This window comes from Prionailurus bengalensis, chromosome E4 (genome assembly GCF_016509475.1).
Source record: "Prionailurus bengalensis isolate Pbe53 chromosome E4, Fcat_Pben_1.1_paternal_pri, whole genome shotgun sequence".
NCBI lineage: Eukaryota > Metazoa > Chordata > Mammalia > Carnivora > Felidae > Prionailurus > Prionailurus bengalensis.
Window position 1 is genome coordinate 25,613,066 of NC_057360.1, and position 21,566 is coordinate 25,634,631.

The window sequence follows — 21,566 nt, forward strand, 5'->3', positions numbered from 1 at the left end:
TGTGTGTGTGTGTGTGTTATGCTAACAAATGAGGTCATTGATAATTGACTGAAGAAATATTGTAGGCTACCAACTCCTCTTGGAACACATAAAACATCAAGACATAATTACTTTCTTCACTTTAAAATCAAAATCACTTTTAAAAATAGTATCTGGTCCTTACATATATTAAAGAAAGAATAACACCTTTTCAACTGTAAATGACATATTATTGGTAGCTCATTATTAATATTCCTTCCAACTTCCCAAGTTCTTTTATGGGACAACAGGGGTTTTTAGATATAACGTGTTTCCCAACAATCCTAGAATTTTCAAGTCTTTTAACCCTCTCTAGGGTATGACTCTGAATGACTCCTCTCAGTAGCTTTTGGCTAAATTATTAGGGTTTATAGAGGTGATGGTCTTCCATCTTAATATTCATTTCCTATGAAAAGAGAACCAGAGAAATGGAAGAATTGTTTAATCAGATAACCAAGTGCCTTACAGCTTTTCAGAGAAAGTGAAGTCAAGGCTCTTGTAGGCTGTTGTTTTAAGTGGACAGAATGTCTAGGAGATGTTGCTTGTCAAAATAATATCAAATAGTTTCCAAAACTCTTGGAAGCTAAGTTTAGCAATGCAAAAGTCACAAGGTTGCAGAGGATGGGATCATTTGGAAAGGGACTTAGAAAGGTTATTAAACAAATATAAAATTGGATAGCAATGAATTGAAATAGTGGCAATCTGTTCTCTCAAACTGGCATCCTATTTTAACAGTGGAAAAATAAATCACAATAATAAGGATTTAGATTAACTTGGCTGAAAGGAAATGGCACAGAGGAAGTGGTACTCTACATCCAACTCATCTTTGTGCCTATAGTGCCTGGCACTAGTAGATGTTTGATAATGTTTTTTCAGTTCAGCTGAGAAATGGATGTGAAGGCAATATGGGAAGCTTTAAGTCCTGCACAAATATAAAAACCTAAAAATTGTCTGATTGAGGAACTGGGACACTGAAAGAGAGTAAGGGAGAGACAGAGCAAATAACATAGAGTCATTGTCCAAGTGTTAAATTATGAAATCTTTCGATATATTATTGACAAATAATAACTTCTCCTAGGCATAACTGTGCCTTCTGATTCAGAACTTCATGTTTGTTATTGATTCTGGTTAGCTACCTAAGGAAAAGATACAGATGTAGAATTTATGCCTTATCCCTAATTGTTATCATCTTTGCTGATATAATAGATTCCAATCAAAGACTTCAGAATGGTGGTCAATGCAATACATAAAATTTTAAAGTCAAGGGAGGTGCAATTTCATCCTGTGTAAAGGGTTTAAAATTCTATTAGTATGTATTAGGTCTTGGTGACATTATATTACCGTAATACAGAAAGAGAATAAATACTGGAAATAACCCATTTAACAATTAACACTTTCCACTAAATAATCCATTTAACAATTGATTTTAAGGAAAGATACTGAGTTATAAGAAGTACAATCTTTTGTGACTGGTGATTAGTTAAATCCTCACTACAGGTTTAAAAAAAATAAACCTCATGGATGTGATCACACAAAGGACTCTGTCCTACAGTTCTAGGGTTGGCCTTAGTTCCTATTGGTCCTATATTCTTTGACCTAAAATATGTATTAAAATTCTGAGTTTCGGACAGAGAAGCCTCAATAAGTTGGTGATGGTAATTTTACTTATTTTGGTTGAGTGGGTAAATTTAAATTTTTATTTAATTTAATAAATTTAATTCTTATTTCATAATATGAAATGTCTAAGGAGTTTTAACTAAAAAATTTGGAAATGGTATCTGTTTAGGAAATTTTTATTTACCAACTACCAAATGATTTCATTGAAAGATAATTAACAATGATAGCAATTTTAAATAATATTATTATATTTATAAATAATTTTGTCATATAAAAATTTAATAATTAGTATATTAAATGTATACTATAATATATTGAATGCTGGTTACAATATAAATAATTGCAAGTATTTTTGTTGTTTTGGCAAAACATTCCCCTTCAATTAGTAAGAGCCCATTAATAATACTCTGCCTTCAAAGTGAAAAGTAATTATTGGGTGGCTCAGCTGTCAAGTGTCTGACTTTGGCTCAGGTCATGATCTCACAGCTTGTGAGTTCAAGCCCTGCATTGGGCTCTGTGCTGCCAGCTCAGAGCCTGGAGCCTGCTTCAGATTCTGTGTCTCTTCATCTCTTGGCCCCTCCCCTGCTCATGCTCTGTCTCTCTCTCTCTCTCAAAAATAAATAAACATCAAAAAACTTTTTAAAAGAGAAGTAAATTATTAAACTTTCCAAAAAAAAACCAATTTTGTATGACTCTTCCTTAGCCACCCACTCTAGGGGGCAGGAGGTTGGTAGTTTTTTCTGTTATCACTGGTCTATGAAATCCCGTAACTGCACTGCTAAGCTTGTGTTTGCTGAGCTTTGGAGTCTGAGCACAAGAACATACAAGACCTCAGAATTCCTGCCTGAACTCATCTAACAAACTCCTACTTATCCATCAAAACCCAGATCAGAATTAAACCAACATTTCATCTATGCTACACCTCTACTACATACTTTATTTACTCATTTGCTAATTCTTTATTGCATGCCTAATATGTGATGAGCTAAACAAGAGCATTTTGACTATTTTTATAAAGTTTCTAAGAAGCCATTTCAACTCAAAGGGCATTGTGACACTGTTTTGTTTTGAGATATACACACACACAAATACACATACACAGACACACACACATACACATACATATATGCATATATATACATGGATATATATATGGATGGATATCTATCCATACATGTATATATCTATATAACTTATGCATCTATGTACCTATGTTTCCATGTATCTATCTACATATAACCTATATCTACTGATTGAATTCTATGCTTATTCATGTCTACATATCTAAGGTTAACAAGAAAACAGATCTTCATTATGTTTACTGGGTGCCTCGACAGACACTTGCTTATGTATTATTCTGCCCTGCTCTTCATCACTTCATTTCTTATAAATCTATGCTTAAATACTGAATGGAGAGCATTTGCCTTTCCAGGCTCATGTAAAGATGATGCCCTCTGGTGGATGGTAGTGAAGATCACACCTTTAACTATACAGCTCTGGGTTGGTTTTTTGTTTGTTTTCTAAATTTATCTTCAGTTGGTCTTACATCCCAAAGTGATTAGGATTACTGTCAGAGTACTCATACCTACTGTGATGTGAAGAATACAGAAAGATCCTTTCATCCAACCAGGCCTGTCCATTCCACCATTATATTAGGCCTCAGTAATAATCTTTTGTGGCTTTGTAGGACCCTGCTAATATTTATTATTTTACCTCAAAAATACATATTGTGAGACATAATAATATTTGGAGGCATTAATTTACTACCAGAGATTAGTTCATCAGTGTCTAACAGGACCTCAAAAGAAAGTACTCAGAAATGGACAGATCTGTTGACATGTGGCTTTGATATCTCTTCAACTTTTACCTTTGCAGAGAGACAATATCCTAAAATATTAATATTTTGGCTTTTTTTGTAAAAAACAGTTATTTACAATAACTTTACCCCCAATCAATGAAAGACTGCCTCAAGATGAGGTTGGGTTATAATTGCAAAAAAGAAGAGTCAATTTTTAGGTTAAAAACATCCAAATTATGCCCTTAATACAAAAATAGGAGGCCTGAATGAATTGGAAAACAGAATTTTGCCACATCACTAGGAAAGAGTGTAGAGGAAAAACAGATTCCCTACCTTCCCAATCTCAGGACACTAGAGGAGGTTCAACTAGGCTTTAGGAAGGAGGGACTGCAAAGCTAGGCAAGGCTTGAAAAATACCCAAGTTGTTGGGGAGAAACAAGGGGATGGGACCCAGAGGTGACAACCAGGAACAGGGCAGAACCTACAGAGAAAACTGCATACCTCCACTGGTCACCAAAACCAAGGAGAGGCACAGAAGCTAAACTAATGCCTGATAAATATTTTATTCCACCCCAGGGACCACTGCTTATTTCCAATGGAGAGCAGCATTGTTACCTGATCAAATATCCCACTGGCGCAAGGTGTAAGCCTTCCATGGAGAGCTGCCTGCTGGTCACATGCATGCCATGGCACATTCAGAAACATTGCTGACCCCCATCAAAATGACACTGGGAAGCACCTCCCCCTTTGCAGCAACTCAGAATGCTCACAAGCCCCCCAAACCATAGAGTAGAGAACCTTCATGACCAGACAATAATTCATCCCTGCTACACTTTAACGCTTGAGCAAGAAAATTAACAAGAGTAAGGCCAGAACCAAAGAAAGATGGGTATGTCTAGTTCTCCTAGGAACCAGAAGAAAAAGGGAAACTAGAAGGATGATGACCCCCTAGAACCCCTGCCTCAGCCTCACTCTGTCCTAAGCCTGGATATTATAGTCATGACCAAGAGTAAGGGAAGCTTGACATATTCTTCGTATCCTGGGGTGGCAGGGAAAGAAGCATAACGGGTGGCATAAAGACATTCTTTTGCAAGTTGCCAACAATTTAACTTTACTACTCAGAATTCGACCTCCCTTGACACTCAGATATAGCATTATGTGACATAGCTAAATGTCTGGCTACCTTGAGCCAGTTTTTAACCCTTTGAGGTTTTAGATTATCATCTATGAACCTACATGATAAGACAGTTGTGAGGATCAAAAAGAAAATTTCATGGAATAAATAAGCCATTGAATTCTCCTACATGTAAGAACCAGAAAGGATTGGCTCCAGGTGAGTCTGCTACTTGGAAATTGATTGAGGTGTGTACAGAGCAATGGGCTGATTGCTGATCTACCCAGGGAGAAGAATCCGACAGACTCTACACTTGGGGAGACCGATCGATAAATTCTGGAAGCACATGAGTCCTTTTGAGACCTCACTCTGTGCAAGGTGTTGCTCTGTTCTGATAGACCCTGCAGAAGAAATTGCCTTCAAGGATTGTGGTGGTGTTACCATGGCATCACATATGTCCAAACTCCTCAAAATGCATACATTAAATATGTGTGATTGTTTTTATATTAAGTATATCTCATTAAAGCTGAAAATAAAGGATTTCTTTGATAAATCATAACCTAAGGAAAGAATTAAACAATAGTTCTCTGAGTTATTTATAGTGAAGATAACAGTTTAGATTTAGTATGGGTATTGAAGAGAGAAAGGGTGAGGAGGTGGTTATTATCATGGGTAAATTATTATGATGTACTAAATGTAACTAGGGCTCAGTATGCTATGGGGTGGGTGAGGATATTTATAAAGACCCAAAGACAGGATATAGTACATTTATTTTCATGCTCTCCTGGGAGGGATGTGAAGAATACAGAGAGGAGCAAGGCAAGCAGAATGCCTTGGTTGAAGTTGAGGAGAGAGTAGGGAGGTGGGGGAAATAGTTGGGAAGCTGAGAATGAAGGTCATAGTCACATATCTCTTGTGTTTCATTTGCCTTGCCTCTGCACCCTGCTCAGCAAATGAGACTAAGAAAAGCCAGAAGGGGTGAAGGGTATGCCCATCCCAGCAGAGTCTGTTGCCTCAGTCATCTTCTCTGACACCTGCACTTCCCACAACTTCTCTTCCAGGTATTCCAGAATGTGCAGGTGACAGAAACCATTCCTGGCTTACCCAGGTTCAAACATCAACAAATGTAACAATACCACAAAAAAGAGAAGCCATAGACCCAGATCATCAAAATGGCAATGGAAGCCACATGCCAGCAGAAGAAGGTGGTGACAAATATAATGTTGTTTTTGTCATCATCCATCCATTTATAGCCAGAAATTGGTTTGTACAGCATAAAGCCTATCTGAATCAGCCAAGAGCCTGTCATCATATAAAAAAAGGCCTTCATCACCCAGAGTTGCAGCACATCAGGGGCCCACAGCTCTGCGATCACCACCAACGCCAGCAGGAATATGGCCTGAGTGAGCAGGATGTGAGACTGCAGCTCCACACCTTCTGAGTCCTGCATGTGAGACACCATCAGAGGCAGAAACAGAAACATGCCCAGGGCTTGGGCACCTTGCTCCAGAGCGGCACACCTCTGGGGCAGCACGTTCTGGCTCACCACATCTACACACCCGCTCAGGAAGAAGGTAATATATAGAGTGAGATGCTGCCACTGTTTGCGGTACAAAAAGTTTCTCTGATGATATATCTTGCTGATGAGTACAAACTGTCCATGTATGTTATGCAGCTCTTGAGCTACTAAAATGCAGGCACTTAATATCTTCACCAGCCCAACATAGTGTATTTGTCTCAGCCTTGCCCATCTTCCTTTGCTCCAGGGATGGCGTGGCAGATACTGGACAGGGTAGTTGCATATCAGGGCCCTGGAGACTAGTCGTGCATGATAAAGTCCATAGAAGAAGAGAGACAGTCCGGGGTACAAATGACCTTCAAAGCCTCCCATGGGACTGAAGGTAGGTCTGACCAAAAGCAGAGACAACCAGCTCAGAAATGGTCACCTCAGGTTCTAGAGTGTGGAGGGAGCTTCCTGAAGTCTACTTATATCCTCTCTCCAGCTCATTGCATCTACATACAGAGGGGAAATGGTTTTGGAGGAAACCCAAATTTCCGGTGGGGTGGGTGTCATGGTTTCCGTTCTGGTCTTCTGCTCTGGTTCATTGACAGCTAACCATCCATTGCCAATGAAATAAGCATATTCACCATCACAATGCCTGGGCATCTGCAGTTCTTGGAGATTATGCTAAAGGCCCCCCTTGCCTCTCTTACTTGTCCTTGACGTTCCTTACTTCCCTCTCAAAGTCACAGAACATAAGAAAGAACTGAGAGAAAGCATGGAGAATACACAATGTCTGGCATATCTCTTAAGACTCCTCACATATAATCTCATATAATTACTAGGTATAAATAAATGTATTCTCCCGGGCATAAACAGTCTTAAGAGTCACAAGTAAACCTACACAATATCCAACTACTCTGATGTTATTTGAGGATTACCAGAACGATATTCACTCCTGAGAATCTCCTGCTGATCTCCAGATCAGAAATGACATGCCACCACCTGAGATTCTTTCCTTTGGGCTGAAGCAATGTTTTTCCAAGTTAAAATGCAGGTAAATAGGTTCTACTCAGAGGTACTGATTCTGAATTTCTTGGGGGTGGTGTCTTGTAATAAGCATTCCAAGAAACGTTCCCAGGTAGTTCTTAGGCACACTAAATTTTGAGGATCACTGAGTAAAATGTAGGTACTGGTAAGAAAGAAGATCTTATTGAGGTGCCTGGCTGGCTCAGTCAGTTAGTGTGTGACTTCAGGTCAGGTCATGATCTCACAATTCACGTGTTCGACCCCAGCAACAGGCTCTGTGCTGACAGCTCAGAGCCTGGACCCTGCTTCAGATTCTGTGTGCTTCTCTCTCTCATTTTGCCCCTCTCCAGCTTGTGCTTTGTCTCTCTCTGTCTCTCAAAAATAAATAAACATTAAAAGGTTTTTTTGAAAAAGAAAGAAGATCCTATTAAGCTAGTAACCTAGTGTGAATTAGCCATCAAATATTTTCTCTCATGAAATAAGCATTGAGTTAGAATGTAATGGTCATATTACCCTTCATGACAGTCAATCAAGTACAAGAATGTCTCAAGTTAAATTTGTGTCATATTGCTCCTATATATTTCCATTTTGGTTTATTTATTGGTAAATTCTCTTTTGTTCCTACTATCTTTGGATCTTCCATTTTATTTTATCAGTTTTACAAATATAAAAAACTACAATTTTATATTGATCTTCATATTAATCGTCTTGTTGCATGTAGCTACTGCTCTTACTAATTTTCAAATGATTTTATATAATCATGTTATCTTCAGTAATGAAAAAATAATCTTCTCTTATATATACTTTTGTCTTTTCTAATTGCCTTTTCCAATTGCATTAGCATGATAGAATTCTATTGTTGTTTTAACTATGAAATCTCCTGGGAAGTGTCTCCTCAAGCCCTGGGGGTTTAGTGGGAGCTATCATTTTCTGATAAATCCTGCTTTCCCAGTCACAGATCAGACAAGGGACGAGCACCTAATCCAGTGAGAGTAATCTAAACCCTTCAGCAAAAATTTTTTTAATCAAAGAAAACAGCTCTCAGATCTTTCATAGATTATATCAATTCTGTTCACAGCTGAACTAATTAGCATATTTGAATTTTGTTTCCTTCTCCATGGATCCAATAACATATTAGTCATCTGTTGCTGTGTAACAATTTAACACAATTTAATTTAGTGGCTTAAAACATCATGCATTCATTTCAGTTTCTGTGGGTCAAGATGCAAGACAGATCTCTATGGGACCTCTGCTCACGAGTCTCACAAGGTACAGTCATGGTGACAGCCAGGCTGCACTTCATGCTGAAGCTGAGTCCTCTTCCAAGTTCACATGGTTGTAGCAGAATTCCATAGGACTGAGGTCCCATTTGCTTGCTAGTTATCATTTCACATGTACCAGATAGACAAAAATGAGCTTGACAACAGTCTGACAATGTGAAATAAATAGAATGATTAATACATTGCTAGTGGAAATGTAAATGATACACTTTGTTAAAGAATTTGATGTTATGTGGCATTATGTAGTAAAGTTGAAGATACATATCCTTACTTGTATAAACTGTACAGTAACTCTCATGCATGCATAAAAGGATCATATTTAGGAATCTCCATAACAGCACTGTGTATAACTGGCAGAGAGAAGGAGGAATAATCAAAATGTCTTTCAACATTAAAATGTATAGATAAACTTTTTTTATAAAATGAAAATGATAGAGAAGTAAAAGTGAAAAATGAAAAATACAGCTATAGTCAACAACATTTTGATAGTTAATTTTATGTGACAACTTGACTGGGCCACAGGGTGCCCAGGTTAAATATTATTTGTGGGTGTGTCTATGAGATTAACATTTGAATTTAGTAAAGTAGATTATCCACCCCAATGTGGGTGGCCTCATGAAATCTGTTGAGAACCTCAATAGAACAAAAGGTAGAGGAAGATGGAATTCATCCCTTTTTCTTTCTGCCTGTACACTGGACTGGGACATAGGTCTTCTTTTGCTCATGTACTGGGGCTTATACCATCAGTTCCCTTGGCTCTCAAGCCTGTAGACTCTGACTGGAATTATACTACAAGGTCTCTAACCTAGAGACAGTGAATGTGGGATTTCTGTGCCTCCATAATCACATGAGCCATTTCCTCATGATCAATCTCCTTTATATGCATACATCTATCGGTTCTACTTCTCTCAGGAACTCTGACTGATACCAATGTGGAACTTCAAAAATATAATTTTATATGAAAAAAGAATGTCACAAAAGAATATATACTGTATGCATATATATACTGTATGTATATACACGTGTGTGTGTGTGTGTGTGTGTGTGTGTATATATATATATATATAGTTCAAAAACACACAAAACTAAACAATGTGAACACATATGTGGAACATAAATCAAATTCAGGAAAATGTTTACCCCCCAGAGGAGAAGAATAGGATAGATTTGAGAGAGATGCAGAGGCATGGAAAATAACAATGGTTTTCTGTTCTTATAGTTGGTGGGGACCACAGGAGTGTTGATTGTATCCCAACTCTGTAGAGTTTACATGTAGTCTATAAATGTTATTTTTTATCTACTGAATATTAATTTTTTTATTTGAGAGAGAGAGAATGAGTGGGGGGGAGGGGCAGAGGGGGAGAGAGAGAGAGAGAGAGAGAGAGAGAGAGAGAATCTCAAGCAGGCTCCACATGGAGGCTGATGCGGCGCTTGATCCCACCAGCCTGGGATCATGACCTGAGCTGCAATCAAGTCAGATGCTCAACTGATTGAGCTACCCAGGTGCCCCAATATTAATTTGCTTTTACATAAGTAAGAAGACTAGGTAGAAGTGCTGTGTAGGTAAGTACGAATTGATGTCTATTAAGTCCACTTTAGGGTGAGAAGGTGGGAAGACAGCTATTTGCAATTGGCCTCTCCAAATGCCAAAATGAGTTTTTCTTTAGGACATCAACACTTATATGTATCATTCTACAACTGGCTGTTTTTCACTTAGTCATAGAATGTGTTGGAGGCAGAGCTATTTTGTTATATGATAGCACTATTGATTCCATTTAATATTAGCATATTTATCTAGCCCCATAGTGTTGGACATGTTGGTCTAGCTGATTTATTTTTTAATAATAAATTCTGATTAAATATTCTTCTTTAGAGTACATAACCATAAACAGCATTTCTGAGTCACAGACTATTTTTTTTAATTTAATAGTTAATTAATGAATCTCCCTTGTGGTCATACCAATTTTCAGTCACCCCTACAATATATTAATCAACAAGTTCTCTGCATTATTTATCCCCACCTACTGCCCTTGTCCAAGCATCACCAACTCTGCATTGTTGCAACATCTCTTAACTGAGTTCTAATCCTCATCTATTCCTGTCCCCATTGCAGCCAGAGTGAGCTTTGGGAATAGAGAGCAAATAATGCCAATGGCTAATTTAAATTCTCCAGTAGCACCCCATTGATTTATGGATAAAATCCATACCCTTAGAATAAGCTTGAAGGTGCCTCTTACTTTGGCCTGGCCTCATTTCCAGTCCCTCCTCACATGTACCATTGTCTCCAGGCATATCAGAAGCTTCCAGTTCAGTCTTGAATGGTCTTCCTGTTCCACATTTTTTTTCTATCCAGGAAACTCCTCCTTTCTCCTTTAAAGCTCCACTCAAGTACTGTCTCTCCTCCCAACTAGGAAAGAAATCTCTCTATGCAACTTATACACATCTCTATAGTTACACTTATACACATACACTTATGCACATCTCTACAGTCACATGGTTTTACCACTCTTTATTTACTGGGAAGTATTTGAAGTTGGAGACCATGCTCTGTCTTCTTTGTCTCTTTAGAATCTAGCCCCACACCTGGAGGTGCTCAGTGTTTGATAAATGAATAAATGAGTGAACTGTCATATGAACACATGGTCTCTACCATAAAATGTTTTATAATCCAGTTATAAAGACAGAGTAGAAACATACAAATGACGCAAAGTCGCTAATTCTAAGAGCTTAATGTCGAATAAGTGAAACAAATGTCCAGAACTATTTAATTAGAGGAAAGAGTTCACTCCTGCTGTCGAAGTCAAGACAAATACAATCATTCACAATGAACAGCTGGAGAGACTAACATATATAAGTTCAAATTTTATCTTCCAACTCCTTTGTCCTTGGATGAAAAGGGTGTGGAGGACTTGGCATAATTGTAACACAAATATTCACTCTCTTGGCGGGCAATATTGCCCCTATGGAGAGTACATGGTGTAAACCAATGGCAGAGTGTAATCCCAGAAAAGAGCTTAGTAATGCAGAACAGAGCTCATATTCAAAGAATGTCTGTCTTTCAGTGATAGGCGTTGAGGGTTCATTAGTGAGGGGTAGACTAGATGGTCTCAAAGAGTCTACCAGGTTCTGCATGTGTGGCTGTCAGAGCCCACATATTTCATGGTGAAAGTCCTGGTATAGTAATTAGGAAAGTCATGTGCTATTAGAGGGATGTAAGTGAAAATTTCTCTCCTCTTACTCCTTTCCAGCCAATAACAGAGGGACAATTATATGGAAGATGAATGTGTCATCTAAAAGGATGAAAGGAATGAGCATACCCTATTGGTTGGGAGACTTATGGCCAAAAATAAGTGGAATGTAAATCAGGTCCCTCTGTTTGCCCAAATGTGGCAGAAGCAAGTAGTTTCCCCTATTGAGCCAGATATACCACTGATGGGGCAGACAGCTGGGATGGGAAAGGAGCAAGTGCCAAACTCATTAACTGATGTCTCATAGCCTACAAACAAGGCCTCCACCAGAGGCAACCCTCCTGGTACTACTGTAGATACTTGGCTACCCCTAAGAGAAGGTCTGGTGGGCACAAGTCCCAAGAGTAAGGTTTGAATCTTGCTGGTCATCATAATCATCTCAGAAATTTAAAAAAAAATAGAGTACTAAATTTTTACCCTGACCTTACTAAATAAAGTCTCTGGGTGGGAAGCCTAGGAATCTGCATTTTGAATTATAACCACCGCCCCCCTCTCCTGTCCTGCCACTGGTGATTCCAATTCAGGCCATCTTTCCTGAGGCTTGGAAACCATTACTTTAGACTAGAAAACACCATCCTGGTCATTAGGCTACACTTGGGCTCCATCTTCCTGCTTTCACAAACCCACAGATTTACCCAGGAGTATGGGGTGACATCTTTATAAAGGTAGAACCCAGCAATATTTATCAAGAGAGGCTGTCATGCAGAAGGAAGAGAGGGAGGGCAGAGGTGGGAAGAGGCTAAATGAAAGATGGGTAGGGGAGGGAGAGGGAAGGGGAGGTGGAGGACAGAAAGAAAAATGGAGAAAACTGAAAGAGACATGGACGACAACTCAACAGAAAGGAAAGAAAGGGTGAAAGCAGCCCAGAGTCTGAGAAGAGAGAGACAAGGAAAAGGGGAATTGGAGGAGACACAGGCTGTGCTCTCTCTCTCCCAAGGATGTGAGAGAAGTAAAAAATCCTCCATGTCCAGGCCCCAGGAGACCTTATTGGTTAGTGATTAAGACAATAAGGAGTCTGATCTGTGTTTGAGACCTAGTTTGGCCATTTGTTAGGTAGATGCTTTAAGACAAGGTATTTATCTTCTCTAAGACTCATTTTCCACACAGGTAAATGTGGGATTGCAAGGTCTCCATGAAATACTGTAATTTAAAGCAGGTTATAAATATAAAGTACTTTAAGTTAGTAATCAGAGGGCTGAATGAGACTATAGAGTCAATTTCTTCCAAATCCCTCTTTTCACAAAGGAAGAAACTGAAGCATAGATGGTGACTCACAGGATGTCACACGGTTAGTGAGTTAGTTCCTAACAAAGTCTATGCTGAGATACTGGGTCACAAGCTCACTGCCTACAAGGAATACAAGAAAACACCAGCTCCACATGAAACAAAGTATAAGTGGACCAAGGCTGTGAGCCCCTGTGAGGAATAAGCTTAGGAATTCTCTGAGCCTGCACTGATGGGTTAATAAGGCAAAAAGAATCAGAAAGCCATAGGATGAACACACCCAAGTTTTGGGTAAACAAGATTAGGTAAGTAAGATTAGGTAAACTGGGCAAAGGCCCCAGTATAGGACAAATGGGGCAAAGGCTCCCAGTATAGGACAAAGATGTACAACAATAGCAGAAAGCTGCTTTCACAGAAAGGAAGGAAGGACCAAATTAGGTAAACAGGTAAATAGGGCTATAGACCACAGCAGGGATAAGTTGCCCAGAGTGGAGCTAATTAGCAAAAGAAAGATGCCTTGTTGACCCTAAGGTAGCATGTTCTGTCTTTCTTGTCCCCTAGGCCAGTTTAGGTAATCAAGGGCCTCATGTTTGCTGTAAACAACCTTCCACCCAGCACCAGAATCTTGTTTTGTATTGACCAAAACCCCTAACACCTCATATCTCCAAAACCCCCTTTCCCCACACCCATGAGTTAATGTTTATAGTTTCAGTGTCTCTCTGTGCACGCCCATCATGCTTGTAAGCCTTCTGATTTAATAAAAATGGAGCAAGGACCCTTATTCGGGGCTCTTGTCTTCTCCCAGACATTAGCCTCTGTCACATTTTCAATCCTGTGTCTTTCTCTCTTGCTGGACAAGAGAAAACTTCAGACCCAGAGTCTACGACAAGCCCCCTTCTCAGCTAGCCCCTCTATTGATGGGGCCTGAGATCCCAAAGAGCCCAGCCCTCCAGCAAGCCCATGGGCTGGATCTGGATCTGTCTCATTCTGTCCAGTCCCGCAAATCAGTTATTTGAAGCTGGGCTTCCTGGTAGAAGGATATGTTGGCTGCAGGGGGAGTGGCTTGTCAATATGGATTACTGAAACAGATACTTGGTAACAAGAATTTATTTGTCTTTATCCAGCACCACCCAAGGAGAAAGACTATATTTGGGAGAAAATAAGTATCCTATTATAGGAGTGAAGTCTTTTTGGAAAAGGGACAATTTGTCAAGCCTTTTTTTTTTTTTTTTTTTTACCTGCAAGTTCATTTAGTTATCTACATTCTGAGTCAAGGTTCTGAGTTAAATTATCCCTAGGCTACCTTGATCCTAGAGTGAACGGTTGGGTGGCAGGGAGCATGGATGGATGGTGGGGAACAGGGGAGTATCTCATTGGTGGGCACTGATATTTCTGTCACTGGAAAGACATATCCTCTAATGTTAATGAATAAATCCTGCCTTCTTAAGATCCCCAAGTCCTGCCCCTCCCCACTTTCTGCAATCCCAGCTACAGTTGTCTAATGTTGCCCAGATCACATGTTTACATTTAAAGGAGACACCTCAGAAACACCAGTGCCTTGATTTGATTCATTTCAATTCCGTGAATGTGTATTAACTACCTATAATCAGCAAGACACTGTGCTAAAAGCTGGTATTACAAAGATGAATAAGACATGACACCTGTCCTCAAGGAACTCAAAAGCAGTATGTTGCCACTCAAAGTGTGGCCCATAGGCCACCAATGTCAGCATCACTTGGGAGTTGTAAAAATTCAGACTCCTAGGCCCCAAATCAGACCTACAGAATCTGAATCTCTAGGTGATTTGTATGCATATAAAGTTTGAGAAGCACTGATTTAGTAGGAAAGACCCAACAAAAGCCATTTTGAATTAAATTTTATGTTGGTGAAATAAACCAAGTATAATGGGAAAATAAAGAAGAATATGGTTAACTCTGATGGAGGGGCAGACATTTACACTGAAATTTAACTTGAGCAGGTCAGTAATGTGGGAATGGGGAGCAGATGAGAGATGATAGGAGCATTCAGGTGTGGAAAATAGTATGAACAAAGCTATGAATGTGTATGGTGTGTGAGGGCAGGAGTGAGGGTGAGGACAGGCCCCATGCAGAGCCAGACTGGGACAGACTGGAACAAAAGTCTTTCAAGAGCTTTTAGATGTCACTCTGGGATGGATGGCACCATCCAGGCTTAGACATTGTGCGCTCCTTTGTGCTGAAATGGCTGGGAAGTCTCTTTCTACCCTTGTTACCAGCCCTCCATGCTAGGAGCTGATCAGTGCATGGACAGAAAGAGGCCTATTCTCAACCTCTAGCCCTCAGTGACCCCTCGGGGATGAGGGGCTGATGTTTTCAGTCAGCAAAGGATGCCGAATCTCAGATCTCATGCCAGGCCACCTGGTCCCTGGCAGCAACTCTGCAGAACAACCTTGGGAGGGAGTGGATGCACAGATTCCCACAGATTCCCATGGACTCCCACGAATTCCTCGCAGCCCAAACAGTCTTTAGGGAGAAGGCTTCCCTCTTATTCAGGTTGTAAGGTAAGTTGACTGTGGAGAAAGTCAAGAAAGTAATGACAAATACTGGAAATGGATTGAGGCAGGGTCTGGAGGCTGGGTTTCAGTCTCAGCCTGGCCTCTAGACCAAAAGGAAGTCTCTGGGCCTCAGCTGTAAAATGAAGACGATGGCATATGATTTCCAGGTAGCCCTGATAGCCTGTGATTATGGCATCTTCTAGTCTTTGAAAGGGCCACCATTTTTCCATTTTACAACTACTTACATTCTCTTGGAATTCACTGCCCAGTGGCAAAATAAAACATTCTTCTTAGGGACACAGTCTCTACCCAACACAAGGGCATCTTGGTTATACTGTACATTAGGATTAAATTTAGGTGAAAAAAAAATTATCTGTGTATCTATCTCTATATGTACTTAATCATTAAATAGATGTTAAACATCTACTATGTGTTTTGTTTGGTAGCTGAACTGGGCACTAAAGTAGAAGCCTGAGTTCTGGCCAAAAATTTTCTCACATATATGTGGAGAAATATGACACATCTTAGCATAGAAGAAAGCAGTACATAATTCCATAATAAAGTGTTTTATTAATGATAATTGTTAACATTTCACAGTGCTAAACACTTTATAGGAATTACTGCCTTCATTCATATAGATCTGTGAGGTAATAAATCACTTAGGATGTTTGGGTTGTGAATGATAGAAAACCCTGATTCCACTGGCTTAAGCATTAAGACATGTATTTTCTCACTTAATGAGAGCTTCACAGGTAGTGCAGCTCCAGAGCTGGTAGTACAGTGGCTGAGTGAAGTCATCAAGGACTCAGGTTATCTCAAGTTTCTCTCTCTTCTATTCTCATTGGTCTTGTCCTCAGACTAGCAAACATCATGGTTTCAAAATGCTGCCACACTTCCAGATAGCACCTCCATACAGAATGTCCAGAGGCAGAAAAGAGAGCTTTGTTTTTCATTATGTATCTAAAATCACCCAGCCTGGAGATATACTCTATAGAGATAGATAGAGACAGATATATATAGATATATATATATCTATATGTATAGATATAGATATATATATCTATATGTATAGATATATATACAGATAGAGATAGAGATAGAGATATATAGATAGATATGTAGATAGATATAGATATATATGGGGGGGGAGAGAGAGAGATACATAGATGATATAGATATATACATAAAGTATTTCTTTATGATGGGGACATCTCCCTGACTGAACCTGGATTTCATGCCCACACCTAAACCCAACAGCAGTAAGGGAACCACCACTGGGCTCAGCCTGCTTCACTCTCTCCAGCTGTGGCCAGTGCCCAGGTCCACCTCTTCTGATACATGGGAGGAGGAGAGTAACTAGCCCCGCCACCCAAAAAAAAAAAAAAAAAAAAAAAAGAGGGAGGAGAGTATTTCTTTAGGATGAAAGAAAAGGCAGGTGGCTAGTAAGAAGGCAAATAAACAAATAAATGTTTCCGTTTTACAGTTTGAAAAAATAGAAGTTTTGAGAATTAAGTAATTGGTCCAAGGTCATACAATTTGTACAGAGTAAAATTGGAATTCCAAATGGAGCCCATACCCTGACACATTCCAAATCAGGTCTAAGTGACCTGCACCTTCCCTGCCTTCCTGACCTCTACCTCCAAGCAGTTACTCACCCAGGGTCAGAGGTTCCTTGCCCCCTCCGGTGCTGCAAAGCATATCTGTTATTTGCTCTCCCAGCCTCCTCCAGGGCAGGGCCTAGGTCTCATTCATCTTTTTATTTCTCTTTCCCCTCCACTCTCTAACACCACTGTGCTCACTTGCTTGTAAAATAAGTCTCCATCTATTATCCCTATTAGACCGATTTTCCTCCTCAGGATAGAGCACATGTGCTTCCTTTCTTTTGCTACTTTCTTAGCATCACTGCTGCCCAGAACTCAGCCCTAATACTGGGAAATATTCAGAATAAGTAAAGGCGTAGACACTGGGTCCAGACAGAACAAAGGTTCAATTCCAGCTCTGCCATTGACCAGATATGTGAGTTCAGGCAAATGACTGCACCTCAGCCTAGTCTCCTTACCCATAAAATGAGGAGATCTACCACACAGCGTTATGGTAAGGATTGAAGGAAATAAGAGTTTAGCACAGCCCTCAGTAAATGGGAGTTCTTGTTTTTAATTAACTAAATTAATAAAAATGAAAACTCACATGAGCACAGTATATCACAGTTTGTAGAACATTCTTTACATGATCTCATCTGACCCTCATAACAGCCATGTTATGTGAATGATGCTCCCTCTTTGTGAAGGCGGAGGAAACAGACTCTGAGAGAGGTTAAGAGCCTCATCTGTTTCAGGTTCTTTTAGTACATTCTATGGTACATTCTTGGGTGCTTCTCTCCCATTACGTGTGTCAGGGGACCCTTCTTGTTGTGGATTATCCCCATCATGAGTTGAATTGTGCCTGCTCCCTAATTTGTACATGGAATTCCTAACCTCCAGTTAATACCACAGAATGTGACCTTAGTTGAAATAGAGGCATCACAGATGTGTCTAAGTTAAGATGTCATAGTGGAGTAGGGTGCGTTCCTAATCCAATATGACTGGTGTATTTATAAAAAGAGGAAATTTAGACACAGACACACAGAGAGAAGGCCACGTGAAAATGAAGGCAGAGATGGAGGTGATGTTTCTACAAGCCAAGGAACACTGAACTCTACCAACAAACCACCGGAAACCAGGAAAGAGGCATGGAACAGACACCTCCTCACAGCCCCAGACCGAACAACGCTGCTGACAGCTGGATCTCAGACGTTTCACCTCCAGAACTATGAGACAATACATTTCTGTTCAAGCCACTCAGTTTGTGGTACTTTGTTACGGCAGCTCTAGCAAACGACTACAGTCTCCTTGGGCAGGGGACTACAGATTTGTGAACCCACTTCTCTTGGGTTGCTTTTCCCTTTTGGAACCTTGTTTGCTTCTGCTGGGCACCCCCTGGGTTTCACCAGGCCAGTGCTAACTATATTGTACATTAATTTCATGGCTTGAGATTCTTGCATCCCCCAGACTTGAATAGTGTGAATTCAGAGAGGCTTCAGAGTCTCACTTATGCCTTATTTTATTTCTACCCTGAGCTGTTAGCAGACAGCAGCTTCCTTAGTTCCTGAGCTGGTGGGAAGAGTTTATTTAGGCTCTCTTACACTGACAGGACCATTTCCAAATCCAGCCTTTATGCAGAAATCTGTGTTTTAGTTAGAGTCCAAGTCCATACCTCCTGTCCCTCTATTGGCATGAAAACCCCAGCTAGTAGGGCCTCTATCTGGGACCAGTCAAACCCTGCCTGCCGACTCATGATCTTGCCATCTAGCTCTGAGTTACAGTTTATATTTTATCACTTGGGGATTAGGGGTTTCTTCTTTAGATCTTGGATTTAAAAAATAATAATGTTGTTCTGCTACATCTTGTTTGTTTTATCCCCCATGTCTTTTCCGGTGGAGGTGGGATGGGGGTTAGATCAGTCTGTTACATTGCCAAAACTGGAAGTCCTTGGAGTAGTTATTAAGGACAAGCTCATCTTCTAAAGGGAGCAAAGGTGTTTGAGTTGGGGCAGTTCACACACCCAGGTGGGTGCTTTGCTTTCTTCTCAGGGCATGGTGTTTCTGGTCTAGCCAAGCCACTGTATGCATGTGGCTGGGAGAGGATGTTCCACAGTTTAGAAAGAGCCTCCTCTGGGGGCTCAAGTTGCTCCCACAGGAGGGCCCCTGATATAACTCTCTTCTTTCCCACATCCATTCCTGTCAGATTTCAATACTCATGAGAAATCAGAGAACATTGCTGGATTGCAATGGAGTCTCAAACCACCTGAAAGGGATTTTGATTTCTCTATTCCTTGAGAGGATAGACATAAGGGAGCCAAGTACAGAAAATCCTAACTACTTAAATCAGGGTTAGAGCCATCAGAAATATCCCACTAAACCCATAATCTGTGTTAATGATCATAATTAAGAGGACCTGCCCATTCTCATTAACATTGTCTCCATCATGAGCTTAACAGAATCAAGCCCACAAGGGAGCCCGATTTCTCATGTGAGGGAAGCAGTAGAGGGACTGTTACTTAAGGCCTTCTGAGAACTGGAAGTCCCCCCAAGTGTCCTTAGCAATCGCATCTGCATCTGCTAGATTTGGCATGGTGATGCCTCAGCCAGCTAGTCAGCCAGCCGCAGACGCTGGCCAGCTTTCAGAATAACCCTAAAAACTACAAGTACTCCAGGCAATATGGAAGCTCTCATTTCTCATGATGGGAAATGCAAGCAAGTTTCTTCCCTCAGAGCACCTCCAGGGCCCAGACTTAATTCTCAATGTGCTGCAACACCAGGCTATTCTGATATATCTTTGGCTGGCTAACTAGCCAGATGAAGCATCACCATGCCAAATCTAATAGATGCAGATGAGACTGCTAAGAAGAAGAGCATCAAAATAACCATCTCCTTCGAATAGCCCTAAAAACAAATGGTCTGGTTATGTGAAGACCAGACACGAAAGGATATAGCCCTTTTCCCTGGTCTCCTAACTACCCAGATGTAAAAAAATATATATGCATAAAGAGTTTCACACTCTCTGGACAGAAGTAATGTCATTCACTTCTGAAATGAAAATAGAACTGGCTCCAGCTGCAATCTAACAGATTGTCAGGAAATGGATCCTTCATCATCTACCATTCCCTATCTCCCTCTTTCTCTAAGAACCCCATGGCTAATACAGTCCCAGAAGTCTGTCAAACAGCCTTTCTTACAAAGAGAGGAGACATGGCATGGTGCTCGTGCTTTTGATACAGAGACAGCAATGGCGTCTGTCTTTGAATCTCTATGTCTCTAGTGATACAGCCCCAGTGAGGTAGTGGCTACGACAATCTAGTACCTGCTCAAGCTAGCAGAGGCCTATGAAGGAGTGCCACTCTGAGCAACACAGCCACTCAGTGTGGCCTCAGACACTAAGGACTGTTGCCTGGGCCCCGGGACCTTATCTTTCCATTCAATCCCTGGGGACCCTCTCTGAGGCCTACTTAGAAGTGATTGCATTTACTCCCAATCCCTGAAATTTTCTCCAGGGCCAGGATGCTGCTCACTTCTAACTTCCTGAAGCCCAAGGGTCCATTCTGACTCCTTTTGCTTCAATAGTTTGAGCACCACCAGGAAAGGTCTGTATTTTCAGGGCAAAAACAAAGTCATCCACCCTACTAGGAAGGAGGAGTTCCAAACTTTAGGAACACAAAAGCCTATCTGCTACCCTGGCAGTGTAGTCAGGGCAATACCTTTTATTCCTTCGGGATGAGTTTCCACTTTCTTCCCCAGCAGAGAAAGGGGGACTTTTAAAAAAAAAAATTATGTTTATTTATTTTGGAGAGAGAGAGACAGAGTGCGAGCAGGGCAGGGGCCAAGAGAGAGGGAGACACAGAATCCGGAACAGGCTCCAGACCCTGAGCTGTCCACACAGGGCCCGACACAAGGCTCAAACCCATGAACCCATGAGATCATGACCTGAGCCAAAGTCGGACGCTTAACCAACTGAGCCACCCAGGCGCCTGGAGAAAGGCAGACTTTTATTATAGCAGGGACACATACACAAATGCAAATGACAAGTCCTCCCAGGCCTTCCTGACACACAGAAACACAAAATTCAAATTGAGCTTTTAATGGCTCGCTCTTTTGCAACAGGAAATGATGTGCCATGACTTTGAGATCTGACCCACTGGTCCACTGCACTTGATAATCGTTATGCAAACGAATTACTTTTTAGTGAGGATAAAACTTAAGTTTGTCTGCCATTGAATTGCCCAGGAAATTGGAATAAAAATAGGTTCTCTTTTTCTTCAGTTTTTAAAACAATTTTAGGCATCACTATTGCTAAAATGTATTAAGACACTTATCTGTTACCTTTGACAAGTTCTGATGAATATTATTTTACTTTTTCAGCTTTTTATGGCTCAGTTATCCTGTTCTGCCATCATACAGGAAGGCACACCATGAAGCAGGGGATGGGATACAGAGTGAGCACTGTGGTTATCTACACTCAGACCCAAACTGCTAAAATCTTTTAAGTTTTATTCTGCTTGTCACAGCTTTTTTCTCTCGTCAGGCCACCGGCTAGTTCTTATCTGCTGTCAGTGGGTGAGTTTTCTTCTTCAGTGGTTATGCTGCTTCTAATCTATAACGTAGGGAACGAA

The 21,566-nt window shown here is 40.5% G+C and overlaps 1 protein-coding gene across 1 annotated transcript; it reads right to left on the reverse strand.

The window, feature by feature from the left end:
- Window positions 1-5,258: 5,258 nt before the first annotated feature.
- Window positions 5,259-6,501, reverse strand: LOC122476327 (transmembrane epididymal protein 1-like). Its single transcript, XM_043568876.1, has one exon. It carries the CDS (start codon window positions 6,436-6,438, stop codon window positions 5,665-5,667), a length of 774 nt encoding a protein of 257 aa, XP_043424811.1. The 5' UTR covers window positions 6,439-6,501; the 3' UTR covers window positions 5,259-5,664.
- Between the last annotated feature and the right edge of the window lie 15,065 nt (window positions 6,502-21,566).